Source organism: Ambystoma mexicanum, chromosome 3p, assembly GCF_040938575.1.
Source record: "Ambystoma mexicanum isolate Mex_15411 chromosome 3p, UKY_AmexF1_1, whole genome shotgun sequence".
Lineage (NCBI taxonomy): Eukaryota > Metazoa > Chordata > Amphibia > Caudata > Ambystomatidae > Ambystoma > Ambystoma mexicanum.
The window spans coordinates 807,912,937-807,934,587 of record NC_090925.1 but is presented as its reverse complement, the minus strand read 5'-3'; the positions used below and the strand labels follow the sequence as shown (position 1 = coordinate 807,934,587).

General features: G+C 43.9%; 1 protein-coding gene across 1 annotated transcript in view; it reads left to right on the top strand.

The window, feature by feature from the left end:
• Positions 1-21,651, top strand: part of LOC138580913 (serine protease 27-like) — a 205,155-nt gene that overhangs the window by 71,205 nt on the left and 112,299 nt on the right. The window contains exon 3 of the mRNA XM_069651844.1: positions 17,315-17,480. Coding sequence (XP_069507945.1) covers positions 17,315-17,480 — 166 coding nt within the window. The remainder of the gene's footprint in view (positions 1-17,314; positions 17,481-21,651) is intronic.

The following is a 21,651-nucleotide window of genomic DNA, read 5'->3' as shown; positions in this document are numbered from 1 at the left end:
TGAGTGTTAAAATGGATTTCTGAACTCTGTCCTGGAGTGGCAGAGGTTCAGAAGGCCAGCCTAGTTTCTTGGAACAGGGTAATCTCTCGACAAGCCAGACCAATTAAGGTAGCGATCGTGGCGGTCAAGACTAGGTCTCAAGAGGGGTGAGGGTGAATGAAAGCCCGCAATGAGCACACAAAGCAAGGACGCTTACAAATTACTCCAAGCAGATGTTATATTAAAAATATAGACACATTTATTACAAGTCCTTTGTAATATTGACCATAGTAAAGAATCATGATAAAACTCAAGTAAACCAACACATCATAATCAAATACAATATATATACAATTACTGAAGGGTCTAACGAGTTAGAAGCACGAAATATGCAGACCACCTAGATGGGGAGGAAAACAGGCAGTGCAAGTAATCGTTTAGACCCAGTTCGCCTTCAGAGGCCACCTAACTAGAAGGAAGTCCGAGCCCTACGAAGAGTGGAGCCTTGTGCTCAAAAGTACCTGCACACGCTAGTGCCGATGGGCCAAGGGGAGTCTCTTCAAGGAAGTCAGGCAGTTCAGAGTGGTGAACAAAAGAGGGCGAACAGATCTCCGCTACTCAAGCGCGGCCTCCACTTGCGGGCAGAAGCAGAGCGCGAGTGCGAAAAAGGTGTGCTGTTTAACACAGCGAAGAAAAGCTACGGGCTACTGCAGGAGGGCGACCAGTTCCTAGCGTTGCTACTCACCGGTCCCTGACGCAGGCAGACCCAGGCTTCTCTGTGTCAGTTTCAGTGCTGGCAGGTTTAGATGCGAGCAGGGGACGTCTCGGCATTGTGTAGATTCCGCGGCAGCAGAAGTTAGAGTTCAGGATGTCCCAAACGCAGTGAACCCGCACAGTTTATTACCACAGCAGGGCAACAAAGCGGCCGTGCATATTTCAGCCCAATGTACACTTCTCACTTCAGACCTGGGAATGCCAAGTGTACGAATCGTGTGAGAGTGTCAAGGACTTGGAATACAGCAGCAACCTGATGGCGGTTACAGAGCAAGACTCCTGGGTAGGCTGGTCAGTCCACTGGATGGCCCAGAGACTCTTCCGAAGGCTTACGTGTAAGAGATGATGAAGATGCCGAGAATAGTTGTTCCCACTATTCCAAAGGGTCGAAGTACCAGTACAGGCCTTCTCGTTCGATCAGAGGCAGAATGGTTTCACAGGGCGACAGCAGTGCAGAGGAGCAGTCCTTCAGCGGGTCACCAGCGATTCCTCGGTTCAGCCTCTTGTTTGCAGGATACTTGCCTCCTGTATCCGTCGTTCGTGAGAACTCAGGAGATCGACATGGTAGTGGTGTTTCCAGCCTCCTCTTATCCAGAGTTCCCTTCGCGCAAAACAGAGGGGACCCAATGGGAGATCTGCTCACAAAACACTCACACCATACGTGGACCTATCACGGACCACGGTGGTCCCAGGCATTCACGACACACTAGACTCTCTGGCACCCAGGATGTGTATTGGGACCAGACATCCCAGCCCACATCCTGGAGGCGCACACAAGGCCTGTAGAAGCCCGCGAAAGCATCTGTGTTTCGCGGGAAAGTACATGCCCAAATAAGGAAGGCCCCGGGTCGGCTCGACCTGGGGAATGTTAAGGGGGCAAGACGGTCAGCGGGCAGGACAAAGAGCCTTGTGGTCTGGCCATTTTGGAAGCCAGGCCACCATTTTGGGCTAAGCGCGAGAAACACGCTTAAACAGCCAAAAGGAGCTCAAAACACAAAGAAACGATTGCTGCCACCAGTCCCGTCCGTGATTCACTTGCCCCGTTCGTTAACAATCCAAAGAGAGTGTCTAGGGCCTGTACAGTGACTAGAGACCCAAGAGAGCGGTAACTTAGCTTACAGTGCCCTCTTGTGTCATGTTGCGCGAAAGCTGCAACATGATAAAAGAACTATGGAAAACAATGTTTCCCGGTACTGACTGGCTTAAGGGTATGTCAGTTTCCCCGTAAGAATGGAGCGAAAGCCCAGAGGAGTGCGGCGGAAGGCTGCGCTTCTCTGGCAAAGTCTAGATCAGGGTGAAAACAACAGCAAAACGTTTAGGGGTTGCCACATGGAAGGAAAATTACCCACAATTAAGAAATCTTTCCTAACATTGAGCAATATTAATTTGTTGTGTACACTCAGGGACTTCTTTACTGGGCCGAGCAGAAATCCACAAAGCATAGCAAAAGATTTCCACAACATCTGTGCCACTTTCACCTTCTGAATACAACCCCACACAAATAAGCCATGTTAAATGCCATCTTTATTCTTCCAGCTTGTGTGGTACCAAGGCTATTGGCAAGTCCCACGACTAACGATGAGCCCAGAACTGCATAAACCAATCTACTTTAGCAAACAAAGGGGGGTCTGGGAATCTCTACCAGCACGAACACAGCCCAATGACCTGTTCTTGGGTGAATAACCCCTGGGAGAGACTCTACCAAGTCTTTAGCTCACTGTCCTTTTCACAGAGAAGAAATTTCCCCGCATATCAGCCTTTGTCCTGGGAATCTCCCCGCATATCAGCCTTTGGTCTGGGAATCTCTCTACCAGCACGAACACAGCCCAATGACCTGTTCTTAGGTGAATAACCCCTGGGAGAGACTCTACCAAGTCTTTAGCTCACTGTCCTTTTCACAGAGAAGAAATTTCCCCGCGCCGAAATGCCAGGCAATTCTCCTCTGAACAAGAGTACCATCAGTAACCCCATACACATGTTTCAGCCTTGTTGGGCATCATCAGTGAGGTGAAACTGTTGCCTCTCTAAGAACAGTTAGCAAGGGGTCCACGTCTGGATTGCCCTGTTAACTTAGGGTGAAACTCAAAGTTAATATATGCAAACAAACGGGTGTCTGGGAATCTCTCTACCAGCACGAACACAGCCCAATGACCTGTTCTTGGGTGAATAAACCCTGGGAGAGACTCTACCAAGTCTTTAGCTCACTGTCCTTTTCACAGAGAAGAAATTTCCCCGCATATCAGCCTTTGTCCTGCCCAGCGGCAGTCCAGCGCCGAAATGCCAGGCAATTCTCCTCTGAACAAGAGTACCATCAGTAACCCCATACACGTGTTTCAGCCTTGTTGGGCATCATCAGTGAGGTGAAACTGTTGCCTCTCTAAGAACAGTGAGCAAGGGGTCCACGTCTGGATTGCCCTGTTAACTTAGGGTGAAACCCAAAGTTAATGTATGCAAACAAAGGGGGGTCTGGGAATCTCTCTACCAGCACAAACACAGCCCAATGACCTGTTCTTGGGTGAATAACCCCTGGGAGAGACTCTACCAAGTCTTTAGCTCACTGTCCTTTTCACAGAGAAGAAATGTCCCCGCATATCAGCCTTTGTCCTGCCCAGGGGCAGTCCAGCGCCGAAATGCCAGGCAATTCTCCTCTGAACAAGAGTACCATCAGTAACCCCATACACGTGTTTCAGCCTTGTTGGGCATCATCAGTGAGGTGAAACTGTTGCCTCTCTAAGAACAGTGAGCAAGGGGTCCACGTCTGGATTGCCCTGTTAACTTAGGGTGAAACCCAAAGTTAATGTATTCAAACAAAGGGGGGTCTGGGAATCTCTCTACCAGCACGAACACAGCCCAATGACCTGTTCTTGGGTGAATAACCCCTGGGAGAGACTCTACCAAGTCTTTAGCTCACTGTCCTTTTCACAGAGAAGAAATTTACCCGCATATCAGCCTTTGTCCTGCCCAGGGGCAGTCCAGCGCCGAAATGCCAGGCAATTCTCCTCTGAACAAGAGTACCATCAGTAACCCCATACACGTGTTTCAGCCTTGTTGGGCATCATCAGTGAGGTGAAACTGTTGCCTCTCTAAGAACAGAGAGCAAGAGGTCCACGTCTGGATTGCCCTGTTAACTTAGGGTGAAACCCAAAGTTAATGTATGCAAATAAAGGGGGGTCTGGGAATCTCTCTACCAGCACGAACACAGCCCAATGACCTGTTCTTGGGTGAATAACCCTTGGGAGAGACTCTACCAAGTCTTTAGCTCACTGTCCTTTTCACAGAGAAGAAATTTCCCCGCATATCAGCCTTTGTCCTGCCCAGGGGCAGTCCAGCGCCGAAATGCCAAGCAATTCTCCTCTGAACAAGAGTACCATCAGTAACCCCATACACGTGTTTCAGCCTTGTTGGGCATCATCAGTGAGGTGAAACTGTTGCCTCTCTAAGAACAGTGAGCAAGGGGTCCACGTCTGGATTGCCCTGTTAACTTAGGGTGAAACCCAAAGTTAATGTATGCAAACAAAGGGGGGTCTGGGAATCTCTCTACCAGCACGAACACAGCCCAATGACCTGTTCTTGGGTGAATAACCCCTGGGAGAGATTCTACCAAGTCTTTAGCTCACTGTCCTTTTCACAGAGAAGAAATTTCCCCGCATATCAGCCTTTGTCCTGCCCAGGGGCAGTCCAGCGCCGAAATGCCAGGCAATTCTCCTCTGAACAAGAGTACCATCAGTAACCCCATACACATGTTTCAGCCTTGTTGGGCATCATCAGTGAGGTGAAACTGTTGCCTCTCTAAGAACAGTGAGCAAGAGGTCCACGTCTGGATTGCCCTGTTAACTTAGGGTGAAACCCAAAGTTAATGTATGCAAACCAAGGGGGGTCTGGGAATCTCTCTACCAGCACGAACACAGCCCAATGACCTGTTCTTGGGTGAATAACCCCTGGGAGAGACTCTACCAAGTCTTTAGCTCACTGTCCTTTTCACAGAGAAGAAATTTCCCCGCATATCAGCCTTTGTCCTGCCCAGGGGCAGTCCAGCGCCGAAATGCCATGCAATTCTCCTCTGAACAAGAGTACCATCAGTAACCCCATACAGGTGTTTCAGCACGGGTTTGAAAGAATCTGTTTCTTGGGAGCATTGCAACCCCGCTCACAGAACCCCAAAAGTACTGGGGAACTTGGGCTTGTGATCAGCCCTTGCATCCTACCTGATTAGCAATATCAGGGCAGTTTGGCAAATGGTAGTGCTTGTTTATGTATTTACCCGGCTCACCCCTTGCCCAGCATTTACCAAGATCCCATCCCAGCAACTCCCAGCATAATATACATGGTCAGATAAATTCCATCTACGGGGCTCCTATATTAACTTACTCCTTTCCAAGCCAACCATAAAAAGAAGGCAAGTCATATGAAGAATTGCTAATTATTAACATTTTTTAGATTAGTAATCTACTTATTGTTGCCTTTAGCCATCTAATAGTCATCCTTTGGGAAATTGGCTGTTTATCTCCTTACCTTTCCTACCTTTCCTACTTTACATTGTGGAGTCTGTCTTTCCTTATCTCATTGATTCTATCTCCTTCCCTTCTCTTCTCCCCATCCTAGTTGACCTGGCCCCATTATGGAGCCCATCCATTCTTCTGCTCTGAGGGACTGCTACTAGATAATGACACCCTCCCGGAAATAGCAAACACGTTTTTAAAAACGTAGTGTGACTACTAACCATGACAACCCTTTCGCAAATTGCTTCTGCACTAAGAGAACCAAGGAATAATACACTGATATAAAAATATTCACCTCTAACATCTAACAACGACATCTACTATTCAAACCCTCGCTTTCGGATTGCATAACAGAGAGCCTTAACAGAGAGCCTTATGAAAGATGGCATGTGCTGCATGATCACAAAGTCCCCTAAGGCTAAATAACTACAATGATGGCATGATAATGTTTCAGCTAATCGCTAAAATCTTACGTCACTGCATAAAGACCTAAACGTCCTCCTGCAACATATCAAGAACTCACCTATGATGGAGCCAGAACATCCACAATGTGAGGGATATGATGAATAAGAACATTATTTTCTTTATTTTATTTTTTTATTTATTTTCTTATAATGCACCACAGCCCACAGGCATCAGGGCACAGGCATTAATCTACCTAACTGCCAGAATGGATGTAGGATGGGTCAGAGAAGAACCCAGATACACACTGAGAAACAGCCATCCCTTCTACAGTGAATCTCAACACTTCCTCTGAATCAGCTCTAATAAGAAAAAGCCCAACCTGAAGAGCATTCACTCATCCAACGTCCACATGGGCATTGATGTCTTCTTTACCTAGGACCAATATCCCCCTTCTACTCACACAAACCAAAAGATGGATTCTCAACAATGGACTTCCACAAAGCTAGTAAAGGGTACCCTAAATCACCATTAAGAATGGTGATAACACACACCAAATGATATCAGACCTCTGTATTGATCTCCTGGGTTTAACAGAGACATGGTTCACCTATAATTATGCTTGACGTTAAACACTATTGTCCTGCCTCAGTCCAAAATGGATGCTACCAACACAGTCTGCAAAAAATGGAAGTGGCCGCTCTTGTATACCCGGAAATATTCAAAGATATTTTTCTAAATACTAACCGAAATGCCTCCTGAGAAAAGATCCTGGGCAAATGCTGCATTCACCAAAGCCTCATGGTAATATTCTGCCACCGAGACATAATGGTCAGATCTTCTTGTAAGCATACAATCCACCCCCAACAAGTTATTACTAGAAGGAGACAATGCCAGAATGCCCAAATGATATAAGTGCACAAGGCATCAAACAGAAAATAAAGAACATTGCATAGGACTTCTGCTTGGATCATCCGTTCCACATACAGTCTGTCAACATATATAGTAAATAGTAGAATAGATACAGGCATGACATTGAATTAATCTGGTAATATAGAACACAAAGACAATGCTCAATTTAATGATATCATAGGTTAAGGAACAGTTGAAAATTCAAAAAGAGATGTGTGGTCTGCATTGTCCCATGAAGAAGGTACTTATCTAGTATTTATTGTGAACATATATACATTGATACAACATTGCAAATATATGGTATTTGACTCAACTAGCATACATTAAATTATTATCTGTACCAACATCACACACAAATAATCATGATAGAACAATTATAATAATTTGATGGGACACAAAATAGGCACAAACTATCATAGGCACAAAATACTTTATGGCATATGGTGTCTCACAACAAGAATTTGAATACAATGGGCCTCATTACGACCCAGGCGGTAAGTTACCGCCTGGGCCATGACTTTACCTCCATGGCGTAAACTACGTTTACGCCATGGTGGTTGGCGGACTTACCGCCCCATTCCGACCTTGGCGGGGCGGTAAGTCCCCAATCCCCATTTACCCTTCCCCATTCCCATTTTTGCCCCATAGGGCATAATGGGAGTGGGGAAGGCGTTAATTACGCCACCGTAAATTACGGTGGCGTAATTAACGCCATGGTCCCTTAGCGCCATGGATTTTAACACCTGCTAAAAGCAGGTGTTAAATCCGCCATGGCGCTAAGGGACCTCGTACTCAGGCGGTAAGGGTCGGCGCTGTTTACGCCGTCGTTAAACCCTTACCGCCTGAGTCGTAATGAGGCCCAATATGTTTTTCTTTATTGATATTATCAATTAGACAGAAATAAAAATAATTGTTTTGATTAATAGAAATTTGACATGATTTATTGCCCAGCACGAGACAGTCATTTTTAGGCACCTTTCAGTCATACCACAAATCAGCCAATAGTCCCCGAGAACCTACTACAGACTCCATTTTATGAAGTAAAATATTCAATGCCTTCAGATAATCAAAAAAACGGAAGTGACCAGAACCCTGGCCTTCTTCAGCATGGATGGTTGCAATGGAATCAGTCAGAAAGCTATTTCACCAACTCCAAGTGATTCAGAATAAAGCACCAGTTTGGTCCTGGTTCTGACCCCCGCAAATTGATATCCCCACCCTTAAAGCCCCCCCACTGATGTTAAAAAAAGAATCACATTCAAGATGCTTTGCAGAATCCAAATGACCCTAAGGAAAGTAGGGCCATCTTAACTTTGATCAAATACTCCCCAAAAAAGATTTTTATATTTGCAAAAGGGCAATTTCCTGAACACGTCTGCCACAATAAAAAGAAAACAAGACGCAGTGGAAGGTTGCTAGCACTGGGATAAACTCCCTGCTGATGTCAAGATGGAGATCACACTCTTCTAATTCAGGGAGGCCTTGAAAACATAGCTATTTAAATAAGGACTTAAAGTCTAATGTGCCCTCAACCTCATTGGAATCTGCAATCCCCTGAGGTTCCTGTTTACCATGACTTTTTATAAGTGTGTGTAGTTGTCTTGATATGGGCCAAATCGTCCTCGGGACCAGCCCTCTGAGAGCAAAAATTACCCAATTCAGCCCAAAATACAGGTTCTATTGTGCTGAGCAGTGATCTCATGCTAGTGACAAATGACACCTTCAATAAGTTTTAGTATTTATTCTAAACAGTGAATTTCATATACATTTGGTATTCAAGTTAGAGAAGATTACAAAGCACAAAACTTAGAGAAATGCAAAATATAGAGAAACATAGAACTTAGATAAACATAGAGAAACATAGAGAAACATAGAGAAACACAGTCTTACGCCCCTTCAATCAGCACTGGGAGACCCTGGCCCTCATAAGCTAGCTGTAACAAGCCCCGCTCAGAGGACAGCGCTGTCGGGATGCCGTCAGAGCTCCAAATTCCGGGCACTTGATCTTGCTCGAACCAAGTCCACAGGACGATCTCCCACCCGAGTCATGTGAGCATGTATATTTTATAATCTCGTGCTGCCCGTCCGTGACGCAGTTCCAGAACTTTCCCTGTGCAAAATATAGGCTGGCTCATGGAAAAAACCAACTCTGTTAATTTCCACTGCTCCTTCTCCTGAGCCCCTCCCTGGCCCATCTGCACGAAAGCTCAGGAATGTCTTATCAGTGCCTTCCCAGAGAAAAGGAGATTAGCTTGGGGCCATGCAGGGCTACCGTTAGTGAGGCAGAATATTCTAAGGGAAGCAGGGATGCATTAACCCCATCTGCAAGCTCTAAAAGGCATGCACTCATAGCTTAGTGTTTATAGCGCTTAAGACTGGCTATCTAAGCGCTATATAGGTGCCATAATGTTCCAAACACTCCAAAAATACCTATTAGCTACAGAGCTAGGGCCCTCTCCCTGCCTGTCTATCAACAATGCATAATGTGACCTATCACTCATACTAGGCCTGCATATTCCTTGTAGCTCACTACTGCATAATGGAAGTGCTACAACAGACTACTGTCAGCATTTTGGCACATACTTTGAATACACTATTGGCTTTCAGCGGCTAATGCTGTCATCTAAAGCCCTGATTGGCAAGGTTGCAATTTTGTGTATCACTACATTCCACCCCTATTCAACGTGTGTGCGACAAATGCTGACTAATACACATCAATATAGTATTTAGTGCAGTGATAAAGACCTTGGGGCTTTGCAAGAGGGTTAAGCAAACTATCTTCTAGCGGTTAGTCAGCGTGGCATGCAAGGTTAGTAAAAAACACTACCTAAACAAAAATGTACACAAAGTGAACAGTGACATATACCCTTGCCAAAACCTGGCCTACACAAAAATACCTACACAAAGTGAACATGGGCATTTACTCTAGCCAAAACCTGGCCTACACAACAATACCTAAATAATTATTGTACAACTGATTGTCAGTTAAAAAGCAGCATGCAGTTAGAATGTCAAGGCAATCCAGTGTAGTCTAATCTACAATGCACTATTGCATTTATGTATGGTTACCAATTCTAAAACCTGGCAGCCTTTAACTCTAAGGGCCTACCCTCCCCCCTGATCCCAGGGCATTCAAACGTGACTATGGGCTGTGTGATTAGACACTTCCCCCATGTATGTGGAACCCAACCAGAAACCATCTAATTTCGTGAACAAGGTGAACCCATGGGCACCAGGTTATCTAAATAAAAACAATTCTACTAATTTACATCAAGCATGGCATGTGTTATTCATGCAATCAAAAGCAAGCAATTTGATCCATATGTATGCTGGTAACTGTAGCTCCGTGTGCCAGTGTGTGGAGGATGGTCGCCCCCACCCAGTAAAAATCCAACACCTGCTGATTAAACAATGTTTGCCATACAATGCATCGTGTGTATTTAGCAGTCTTGTTGATCTGCCCTATGGCAGAAAAAATGTCTTCATACCTAAAATTCTGCCATCTTCAGTGGTTGCCAATACTTGTAGCAGTGTTGGGCGTATCAATGAACCCCACTAGGCTAGAAGTTCTATAGCAGAGCTGGCATCAGAACCCATAGTGGCTAGCTTATTGTGCACAGTTTCTATGTCACAAACATATAACGCTCCTGTTACTCCCCGCTGCTCCTGCAATTAATGAATCTAGCTCCCTAGCTACGCACACTCTAGTGATGGGCCATAGAAATGGACTCCATTTGTAGCAGCTTGGTAGTACTAAGGAAACATTGCCTCATGATAAATCTATGTCTAAGTGTATCACTGCAACAATAGAGGTGTGCATTACCATCCTACAATTTAAATGTTGCCTTACTACTGGAAAATCTAACATGTTCACAGTGTCTACCTATTGTGACTTGGAGAATACCCTTCTTCAAGTGGGATATCTACCATATACAATATTAGTTTTAGCCACAAACACCATACTACCATCCGGCAGTGGCTGTTTCATCACACCATTGTGTAAAATGCATTTAGTCAAATTATAGTCCATAAAATCTTGGCGAGAACACTCGCTGCAGTTCTTGGTCAGAAAAAACATCACATTAAACAAATTAAACAAATCGTTGTATCCATTCACTGAAACATTTGGGCCTATGACTTCATAGACACCAGTCATATGAGTCAGTGACAAAAGATGTCTGACAATGTGCCAGGCCAGTACGCTAGCAATTCCATGTGGATACTCATTTGTAGCGCTTTTTTCAAAGAATTATTCCAAATGTCTACAATCAAAAGGTGACTCTTTGCATTAGTGTGCTGGAGACAGCTGTCCCCACAAAAACATGAAACTGGTTGGTTTAACAAAAACCGTGTCACACTCTGTGTCATAAAATCAAATAACTAGTCAGTCATGGTTTCATTTACCCGCCTTAAAGCTGGCTGTAAAAGTATCCAGTGTTTCAAAGGTTACCATCTCAAATTAGAGCTCACACACTTGGCAGCATTACTTCAATTAAGGATCTTAACCTACGCACAGGTGACTTTGATTTGCGCACTCATCTTATCTCAAAATAAATTACGCTCTTGCTTGCATAATCCTGCTGCCCCAACAATTCATAAATCATTTTCCTGCCTACGTGCAACGTAGAAGTTTTTTTTTTTTTTTCCAAAAAGCAAAACATCTCTGGTTAAAACAATTCAGTTGGAAGAGCAAAACCATTTTGTTTTTTCAGATTCATCTCAAAAAGTGCATTTAAAAACCATTTTTCAATGTGTTAGCATTCAAGTGCTGTGTCACACAGCTGTTTGTGGTGCATGATGTCACAGTCCACAACTCATTGTCCATAGTCCTTTAAACAAGAAAGGCAAGACATGTCAATTAAGTTATTTCCAGCAACTGAATCATTTGAATGTGCAGCATCAAATATTTGATAATTAGCCAAGTCTGCACCGTGCCAGTTCAGCAAAAGTTATTACTCTGTTGGACACCTTTCGCAGGTTGCAGAACAAATGTCCTCATAGGTCATGCATGTTAGCAGCATTGAGTGCGGTGCAGGACGTTTCGCAGTAATTCGCTTTCTCTGAGAATGCGTCTGCTTGACTGATCAGTGTCACCCGCAAATTGAATACATCTACTTCTGTCAATGGCGCGCTATTGTCTTGCTTTTTTGCCTAGGCAAAATACAAACAGAAATGTTAGGATGTCATCAAAACTTCAATATCAGCGTTATCCACCCCTTCCCTGAACACCACCCCCATCTTCAGAAGTCTCACCAGGTAACTACACACTTTATCATTGCTACCACAATTATCTGTCACCCTTCTGCATGTTTCTGGGGGCTTATTTACACTCAACCATACGGGGTGTAACTGCCTAATCACAAACTCATTTGTGCAATGCGATCATAGTTGGTCAATGGTACCTCAGACTGATCTGTGCTTTTACAAAAGCCATATAATAAGTACCCAGGTCGCACAATGCTTTTCTTTTTCACCAAAGCGATCACGAATGCCAGGCGCCAACTTGCTTCCAGTGTCTCATGATCTTGATTTAGTTTGCCCTGCTGGCATCACTCCATTTTTCAAAGGTAAAGTCTTTCAGTCCAATATCGCCTGCAGTTGCACAAGCAGCTTTGTTTATTTTTCTCCATACAGCTAGTGTCTTTCAAGCCTCTGGTTTTTTTTTCACTTATCATTTTCTCAAAGGGTGTTTGCTGATTTCTTGGCCCACCCCTTTGAGCGCGATAGTCTAAGTCAGTTTCTTTTGTTGCTTCAACAAATCATTCATTCTTGCACTAAGCCGTGAGGCTTCTGGATCATGGCTAATGTGCAGTGTTCATGTTGTACTCCAAAGCCCCACTCTGCATGTTGTCTCTTGCAAAACGGCTAAGCGCTTTATGTCAGTTTTGCTTCCATCTGGAATGCCATAATGTCTTTGTCAGTTACTTTAGCCCTGGCAATGTAGCTTGCATTTTGCCAGCTGTGTATTTTCTCTTCTCAAAGCGCCTAGAGGTTTCTTCTCCAGTGCACAGCGCTTTACTTCAGTTCACATCACATGGAGCACTGGAATGCAGCTTGCACAGCAATGTCGCTTTACTTCAGTTCACATCACATGGTGCATGGGAATGCAGTTTGCATAGCAATGTCTGTTGGAATGGGCAGCTGTCTTTTCTTAGCCCATTCACAGATGCACAGGTTCCCCAATGTTCAGATGTGATGTGCCCGTCTGCCATCCTGCATGCAGCGTTTGTTTTCCTTCCAGTGTTACTGGGCAAATTCTTTACTTCTGATCAGCATTTCTGTCTTTGCACCCCCTCTCCTCAGTTTTTTTTTTTTTCACACTGCGGTGTCTCTCACAGGGGATGGAATGCAGGAATGTCATTGTTTATCTTTCGCGCAGCAAGCTTATCTCTTTGCCTATAACTCTTAAACTGTGGCGGCTTCAATGGAAAGGCACTCGTTTCAGACAGTTCATCCAGATTAACTCTTTCTTGCACTGTTCCAGCAACTCAGAAAAGCTCCCATATCTGAAACACCATTTCATTAAACAGGAGTGCAGTATTCTGCTTTTGTTTGCCTTCCTGCACCTCGCCCAAGACAGCTTCAAGGCACAAGCTCTGCACACACAGCAAGACTCTTATTTTTCAAAAGAGGCACTTTCTCTTCTCATCAGATTCTACTCCATGTAATTTTGCAAAATGTCAAAGTGTCTTTTAGCCTGTTTTGAACTGATTAATGTCCCATTTAAAAGCATACGTTTTTTTTTCTCTTCTTCCTCGTAACCTTGTAGTTTGGCTTCACGAGCTCACTCCAATGCAATGGGCGATCTTTCAAAAGAACCTGCAACCCACTAAATCTTTGTGCTATCTTATCACACACAGATTTTTCATTCTGTTGTACCATTGCCAGAATATAACCACTTATTTCAGTGCATTTAAAAAAATTCCATATTTAGTGCAGCTCCCTGCACGGTTTATCAACAAGAGCAACCCACACTCTATATTGCTTGTGGGCCGTTAAATGTGTCAACAACATTTTTCACCATGTATCACAGTCAACAGGTCACTATTTCCAAACATGCATCATTTATAAGGCAACAGTACAAATCCATGGCATAGCGTGGGAACAGTCAAAAATACTCCAGGGGCAATTTAGAGGCAATTTAGAAAAATATACATTGTTTTTTCCCCCCAAACCATTGCAAACTGATTCTGCAATTTCAAATCAATACACAAAAATGGAAAATCCAAATAACATCACTCACTTCCTTTTTTAAGTGAGTCTCTCACCCATTATAAGCATGGCACAGTTTAAAATGCAATATAACCATTTTAGTGTGTTTCCTTTAAATAGAATTCGCCACCAGCACATGGAATTTACAGTTGCCAAAAGAAAAAACAAACCCTTTAGGCTCTCAGCACAGATGTTACTCTTTCTCCTAAGCACGGCTCATTCCCCACGTTATCTTTTCAGGAATGTCAACACTTCAAAAGCATACATCAAAAAAGCGAACCTTCGCCTCCGAAAATTACAGCCCCCCACTCGCTAGCACACTGGGGCTGAGTCAATGGTTGAATTACTATTCACAATTTGCATGTCAAATCCTTGCAACTATTTTTCCCTGCCCTCATGACAGAATAGAGTTGAGAACTCCGTCTCACTTTGCATTTCAAATTACAACTTTAAACTGGGGAAACCGCATGATAAAATTCTTTCCTAATTGAACATACATCTTTCTTGACCATTCATCAGAGCGCTTTAAACAAAGCCATTTCCCACTTGTTTATCGCCTTGTACTCCCTGGCTCCATTCCCAAGCAATAAGTCAGTCACGACTGATTTACTGAAGGGAGTCTTAACCACACAAGCTATCGGCCACGGCAAGCCGACACAAACGCTGCTATCTTTTGAAGTCTCAGAGCTGCAGTGAGATCACCAAGGAAATGCGACAGCCTGCTCCTCACTCTACACTGTGTTCTCTCACACAATTTGTCATTTCACAGCAAGGCACTGCTCTGCACAAATCCCACCGCTGCCACCAAATGTCTTGATATGGGCCAAATCGTCCTCGGGACCAGCCCTCTGAGAGCAAAAATTACCCAATTCAGCCCAAAATACAGGTTCTATTGTGCTGAGCAGTGATCTCATGCTAGTGACAAATGACACCTACAATAAGTTTTAGTATTTATTCTAAACAGTGAATTTCATATACATTTGGTATTCAAGTTAGAGAAGATTACAAAGCACAAAACTTAGAGAAATGCAAAATATAGAGAAACATAGAACTTAGATAAACATAGAGAAACATAGAGAAACATAGAGAAACACAGTCTTACGCCCCTTCAATCAGCACTGGGAGACCCTGGCCCTCATAAGCTAGCTGTAACAAGCCCCGCTCAGAGGACAGCGCTGTCGGGATGCCGTCAGAGCTCCAAATTCCGGGCACTTGATCTTGCTCGAACCAAGTCCACAGGACGATCTCCCACCCGAGTCATGTGAGCATGTATATTTTATAATCTCGTGCTGCCCGTCCGTGACGCAGTTCCAGAACTTTCCCTGTGCAAAATATAGGCTGGCTCATGGAAAAAACCAACTCTGTTAATTTCCACTGCTCCTTCTCCTGAGCCCCTCCCTGGCCCATCTGAACGAAAGCTCAGGAATGTCTTATCACTGCCTTCCCAGAGAAAAGGAGATTAGCTTGGGGCCATGCAGGGCTACCGTTAGTGAGGCAGAATATTCTAAGGGAAGCAGGGATGCATTAACCCCATCTGCAAACTCTAAAAGGCATGCACTCATAGCTTAGTGTTTATAGCGCTTAAGACTGGCTATCTAAGCGCTATATAGGTGCCATAATGTTCCAAACACTCCAAAAATACCTATTAGCTACAGAGCTAGGGCCCTCTCCCTGCCTGTCTATAAACAATGCATAATGTGACCTATCACTCATACTAGGCCTGCATATTCCTTGTAGCTCACTACTGCATAATGGAAGTGCTACAACAGACTACTGTCAGCATTTTGGCACATACTTTGAATACACTATTGGCTTTCAGCGGCTAATGCTGTCATCTAAAGCCCTGATTGGCAAGGTTGCAATTTTGTGTATCACTACAGTAGTGCTGATTCTCCTTCACTTTGGCCATGCTCTTTCTCTCCAAGGTCAAAGCTCAGAAAGCTAATGCCTGCCATTTTATACACTTAACTGGAAAGAAATAGTCATCATGTTTCCTGGCTGTCAATATTAGATGTTAACTAGAAATACAAGGTTGCATTGTCAATGGTTAACATTTGCCCCTTTCCTTCATAGTCCCTATTCTGGAACCTGTTGTGGTGCGTTTGAGACACTCCCCATACTTTTGAATGAGGCGACCAAGCCACAGGGGACTCGATTGGTCTGGCCCATACCTGATGATCCTCTGACACGGTGAAAGGAGAGGATTTGGAACAACAGGTTCCAGCATGCCATGCGAGAGCCAAACTGTGATAATAGCAAATTTAGTGACCGCAAACGCTTCATAAATAATAATGCCAGAGTGACAATACTGTAACCAGCTTTTATCACAAATAAAAAGAGAACCACTGAAGTTTACATAATGCTGAATGTAGTGTGAAAACAAAGTGCAAGAAAAACATTCAAACATGTTTCTTTACAGTCGAGGAACAGACTGCTCGTGGTTGCTCAGAAGAGTAAAGTTAGCTCACTATGAATTTGCTGGACACTGCAGAACACAGCAGAAGCGTGCTTGCTCACATTTGCAGATATAAAATGGCCCAGAGAGACCATTCCTGTTTCAACGTTCATGGCTGACTGTTAAGCAATTTAAATATCAATTAAAACCTTGCCAATAGATAAAGGGAGTTAATAATAAGCCAACAATTCCAATGCAACACCGTTAAAGGATAAAATAAACCAATTGTACAGGTAAAGCAAAAAATACAATGGCGGAACCAATGAACCAATCCACCTCGGCAAAGGAAATCACCCACCGACCGAGCGCTATAAAGAAGGCAGAACACGCCATTAAGAGCTGGAAACTGGGAGGAAGCCAACATGACTTCATCCACTTACTAGATAAAGAATGACTTTTAAAGGTGAGGTTTATGTACACTTTTTTGGCCTGCCTTGGAGAACTCTTTTATTGTAGTTTAGCATTAGCTTGGAGGCAAAGGCTTGAATATTCTGTTGACCATCACATTTTAACCATGGTTATTAGAATAGGGTATCCCGAAGGAATAGATTAAAGACTTTGATACTACACAGTGTGATTACCTTAAGGTAACAGGAACATCTAGAAAACATCACTTTAAGTTAATCGATCCTCTACACTAGTTTATTAAGGATTTTGATATTATTTGTAGAACAATTTGCTGCTTTCTATAGGCGTTTATTTAACTCAAGACTGGATATTATAAATCAAAATAAAATACTGCTGTACAAAAGTTGTGCTTTAAGTTATGTCATTACTTAAACTCCTTGCACTGAGCTTCTTGCTTTGTAGCAGCATATCACAATTTGGTGCATTTCAAAATTTCAAAAATAAAATATACCGATATTGAGAAATACGGCACACATTAGTGTGTGATGCACCCTCAATCGATAACTTCAGAAATTTGTGCCATCTGATTTGTGTCCATTACTTTTACTACATGACCTCAAATAATTGCCCCTAGATAAAATGCAGCCACAGGTAGGATGTAATCAAAATAGCATTGATGCAATATTACACTGAGCATTGAAGAAACTATAATAAGCATTCTTGTTTCTCCTAGTGTGTGGAACACCATTGGCTTCTAATCGGATTGTGGGTGGACAGGATTCAGTAGCCGGAAAGTGGCCATGGCAGGCCAGCGTGCAGGTGTACACACAGCATGTTTGTGGAGGGTCTATAATCTCAAACAACTGGGTGTTGTCAGCAGCACATTGCTACTACGATCGGTAAGTAAATGTGCCGCGTTGCTACTGTGGTCTGTAAATAAAGGTGGTCCTCTCCCATTATGAACTGTAAGTAAAGGCATATCACTGCTCATATGGACTGTGGATAAAGATGGACACTTCATGTACGGGAGGCACACTGCATCGAAAGACTGGGGGTGAAGGAGTGGTGACCTGGGAAAGGCATTCAAGATCACCTTCTCAAGAGTTCATGGATCAGGGTGTGCAATAGGTCCCAGATGTATGTTATGTTATCAGGCATTGTATAACGCCTTTTAGCATTAGTGTGATTCCAAAGCATGTGGGTTGAACACCCTTGTGGACCGTAGTAAATAGTGCTTGTGTGCACTCGCTATGTGTGCAGCAGAGTGGATTAAGTGGTTTGTAGCTGCATTCTAGTGCTAGGCGTGGTGCAGTGGTTGTGTAAGATCAGTAGAATGAGTGCAGCAAGGCCAATCGGACTTGGGTAGCTGCATTCTGGTGGCAGTGGAGTTTGTGATTGTGTTTTTGTGTGCAGCTAGGCTAATTTCCGTGCGGTCTAAAGACTATTGGGGTGATCATGGAGGTGTATAAGTATGTGTGCAACTAGGCCGAATTAATCGAGTGGTATAGCTACATTCTATTGTTTGTTGGTGCAGAGGAGATAGTTATCATATTGGTGTGTTTGAGTGTCTGTGGGAATTTGAGGGGGACCCTGTTCCTGATGCGATTCCACTGCCTGTCGAAGGGATGATATCTACCTTTGGGTTCGGGGATATTAGGCTAAGGTCCTCTCTGTGTTTCTTGTTGGGTCTGCATTTGTTTATTGGCGTTGTCTGTTGGATGATGACAACCAGATCAGGCCCAAATCATATAGTTTCAATATAGGTGCTAGAGAGGCCCTCATCGGTAGTTCTGCTAAATCCATTATGAGATAGGTAGGATTATGAAAGATATAAGTGCTAGTAGGCCCTCGATATGTGGTTCTATTTAAAGGTTTCCAGATGAGTAAGAAAAGCAGGATAGACATCTCCTGGACTGATAGCATAGTGCATATCTGGAGGGGGCAATGATCAAGCTCAGTCGTGGCGTTGGTCCCTAAGTGCTATTAGTGCTTGGGTTACGAGTTGAGAACAATCGATCCAGATAATTGGTGATAGATATTTCATGGCCTCAGAGCATGGTAGATACCTGGTGAAGGAAGGTAATGATTCAAAGCCGCCATGGCGTAGGTACATTATTGATACTGCAATTCTGGTTTCGAGTCTCGGGCAATGGCTCCAAATAGTTGGAGGTAGATATCTCCTGGCGTGAGAGCCGTTTGGAGGGCCCATATTGAAGGGGTTAACCAAGCCATTTCTCTCACCGAGTGAGGGTGGCTAGGGATTTAGTTGGGGGAATAGAGAAGTTTTGCCACATACCATGATCTCTGTTTTCCCTGTGTTCAGAAGGAGATGGTTCTTTGTCATCCAGCGGTCAATGTCAGTGAGACATGCTGCTAGATCAGGGTGAGGGTCAGAGGTCGATTTAGGAATTCTCAAGATGATTTGTGTATCATCCGCATTGTTATAGCAGTTGAGGGTGTGTGAGTGGATGATCGTGGGCAGAGGGGTCTGCAAAAGCATCATGAAGTAAGACACAGACAACAGATTCATTTTTCTAAAATAGAGCTTTTATTTCTCAAATGTCAGAATGGAGTAAGGCCTAACTTTCCCTATGCTAAGGTGGGACTTCCCTACCTAAAGAAACTAAGGATAGTCAGTGTCGTAAAGTTTAACTTAAAAGTATGTCTGTCCAAAACCTATGCTTGCCCTCACAACTCAATCTATACAACGTGTAGGGATGTCAGCAACCAAAGAAACAGCATGCAAAGTAAAGTTCTGAGCCTCTCCCTGACATTCGTGCTGCCTCCTGCAGCAAAGTGGAAGCTTCAGTGTCACCCGGCTCCAGCAGGGGACACTAGGATCGGAGCTCTGTAGGGCTCTGGACTCTCTTGTGACTTCAGATTCAGCATACTTTACGCTCTCCTGCACTTGCGGGCATCCTTTTCACCAACTTCTCTTCTCCACCCTGCTCCATGGCACCCTGGCTTCCCAGGCGGTCTCTCTCTCATGTGGGTCACTCCCTTTTATTTGCACCTCTAGCCTCCTAAGGGGCTGTAGGTGCAAGTCCTTTGCCTGACTCCAATTAACTATATCACTGGGACATGCCTGACTTTCAGAATGTGTTCTACAGCCCTCTTTCTCGTCCCAGTATCAAAGTGGTGTGTAAAGGTGGAAGTGTGCATTCCTCCTAATTGCCTCTTTCTCATCCCATTCTTAAAGGGACCTGAATGGGATACATGTGGAATGTGTAACAGTGGGTAAGAGTGGTAATAACCTATGCAGGTTGGGGAAAGGGAGGATGTATTTTGACCAGGGAAGGAGGGATACCATGACTCACCCAAATACACCCTTTCTTCCACCCTCAAAGGTTCCTCCACCCAGTTGATGCTCCCACACATATTCACCCAGGGTCAGGATCCAAAAGCGATGGCTCTTCCGTGGCCTCCGAGAGGAAGATCCAAGGGAAGTAGATGTGAGGGTGCCCTTAGGTTCCTCACCTACCCTTGCCGTATGTGGGATGAACCTGGGTGTTTCACAGGGAAATAAGGATAGGTAGTCGACATTACCTTGATCTCGACCCTTCCGGAGATCCACTGTGAAAAAATAGGGTTGTAGGTCCAGGAACCACCGCATAGCCCTAGGATTAGACTCCTTGCACTAACTGATCCAAGCCAAGGGAGAATGGTCTGTGATCAGTCTGAATTTGGAGCCCAAGAGGTAGTACTTTAAATGTAGGATGGTCCACTTAATAGCTAAGACCTCAATCTCAAAAACCGAGTAGATTCTTTCTCTAGGGAACAATTTACGGCTGACATACAAGATTGGGTGCTTGAGCCGTTGTGATTTTGAGAAAGGATGGCCCCTAAACCCATCATGGAAGCATCAGTTTGTAAAATAAACTCCTTAGAGAAATCCACACATTTTGGAATGGGGCTTTGACATAGGATTTGTTTGAGAGTGGTATAACAATCCTCATCTTCCTCATCCCACTTAATCTTCTGGGGTTCTGCATTCTGCATTTTGTCAGTGAGTCACAAGGTCTTACTGGAAAATTTCAGGAAGAAATGGCAATAGTAGCCGATTAACCCCCAAAAGGCTCTTAGGTCTTTCTTGGTTTTTAGCATCAGGGTGTCCAAGCACTGCTGCAATCTTTTCTTGCTGGGAATGAACAGTGCAATTACCTACGAACAACCCAAGATATTTAACAGTTGATTTGGCTGGTTTGCATTTTTGTGGGTTCGCTGTTAGACCCACTTTTCTGAGTACTCACATGACAGTATAAAGGTGGTATAAATGCTCTTCCCAAGTTTTACTGTGGATCACAATATAGTCTATATAGGCTCTGCAAAAGTCAGAGTAAGGTTGTAGAATCTTAACCGTTAATCCCTGGAATGCTGCGGGAGCTCTACATAGACCGAAAAGCAAGACTTTAAACTGGAATAAACCTAGGGGAATGCCAAATGCAGTTTTCTCTTTGTCAGGTCCATGTATTGGGACCTGCAAATAACCCTTCATGAGGTCTATTGTAGAAAGGTTAACAGCATTACCTAGCTGGTCGATTACATCGTCAATACTTGGTATTGGGTATGCATCAAAGAGATGGCCTTTACCTATCTGAAGTCGATGCAAAATCTCCAACTCCAATCGGGTTTTGCCACCAACACAATAGGGAAGGACCAGAGACTAGTAGAAGGCTCAATTATGTTAGCCTCCAGCATCCGCTTTACTTCCTGAAAAATTGTTTTTTTTCTGGACTCATGGTAGTCGGTAAGGTTTTAATTGTAACACTTTGCCTTCTGGAGTCCGGATGTGATGATGAATATCCTTCACTCCCCTGGTTCTTCCCTAAACACATCAGTAAACTGTCTTATAAGATCATGTAAGTCTTGTTTTTTATTGTTACTCAAATTGGGGGGTATCAGGATAGTGTTATCTGTATCCTCAGGTAATAGACAGGACAAAATCGTAGCATTAGCTTTGGGAAGGATACTCCTTCCATTCCTTTAGAAGATTAATGTGGTAGACTAGTGTGCTGAGGCTGTGATCCGGTTGGGAAATGTTATAGTTACAAGGTGCCATCTGCTCAAATA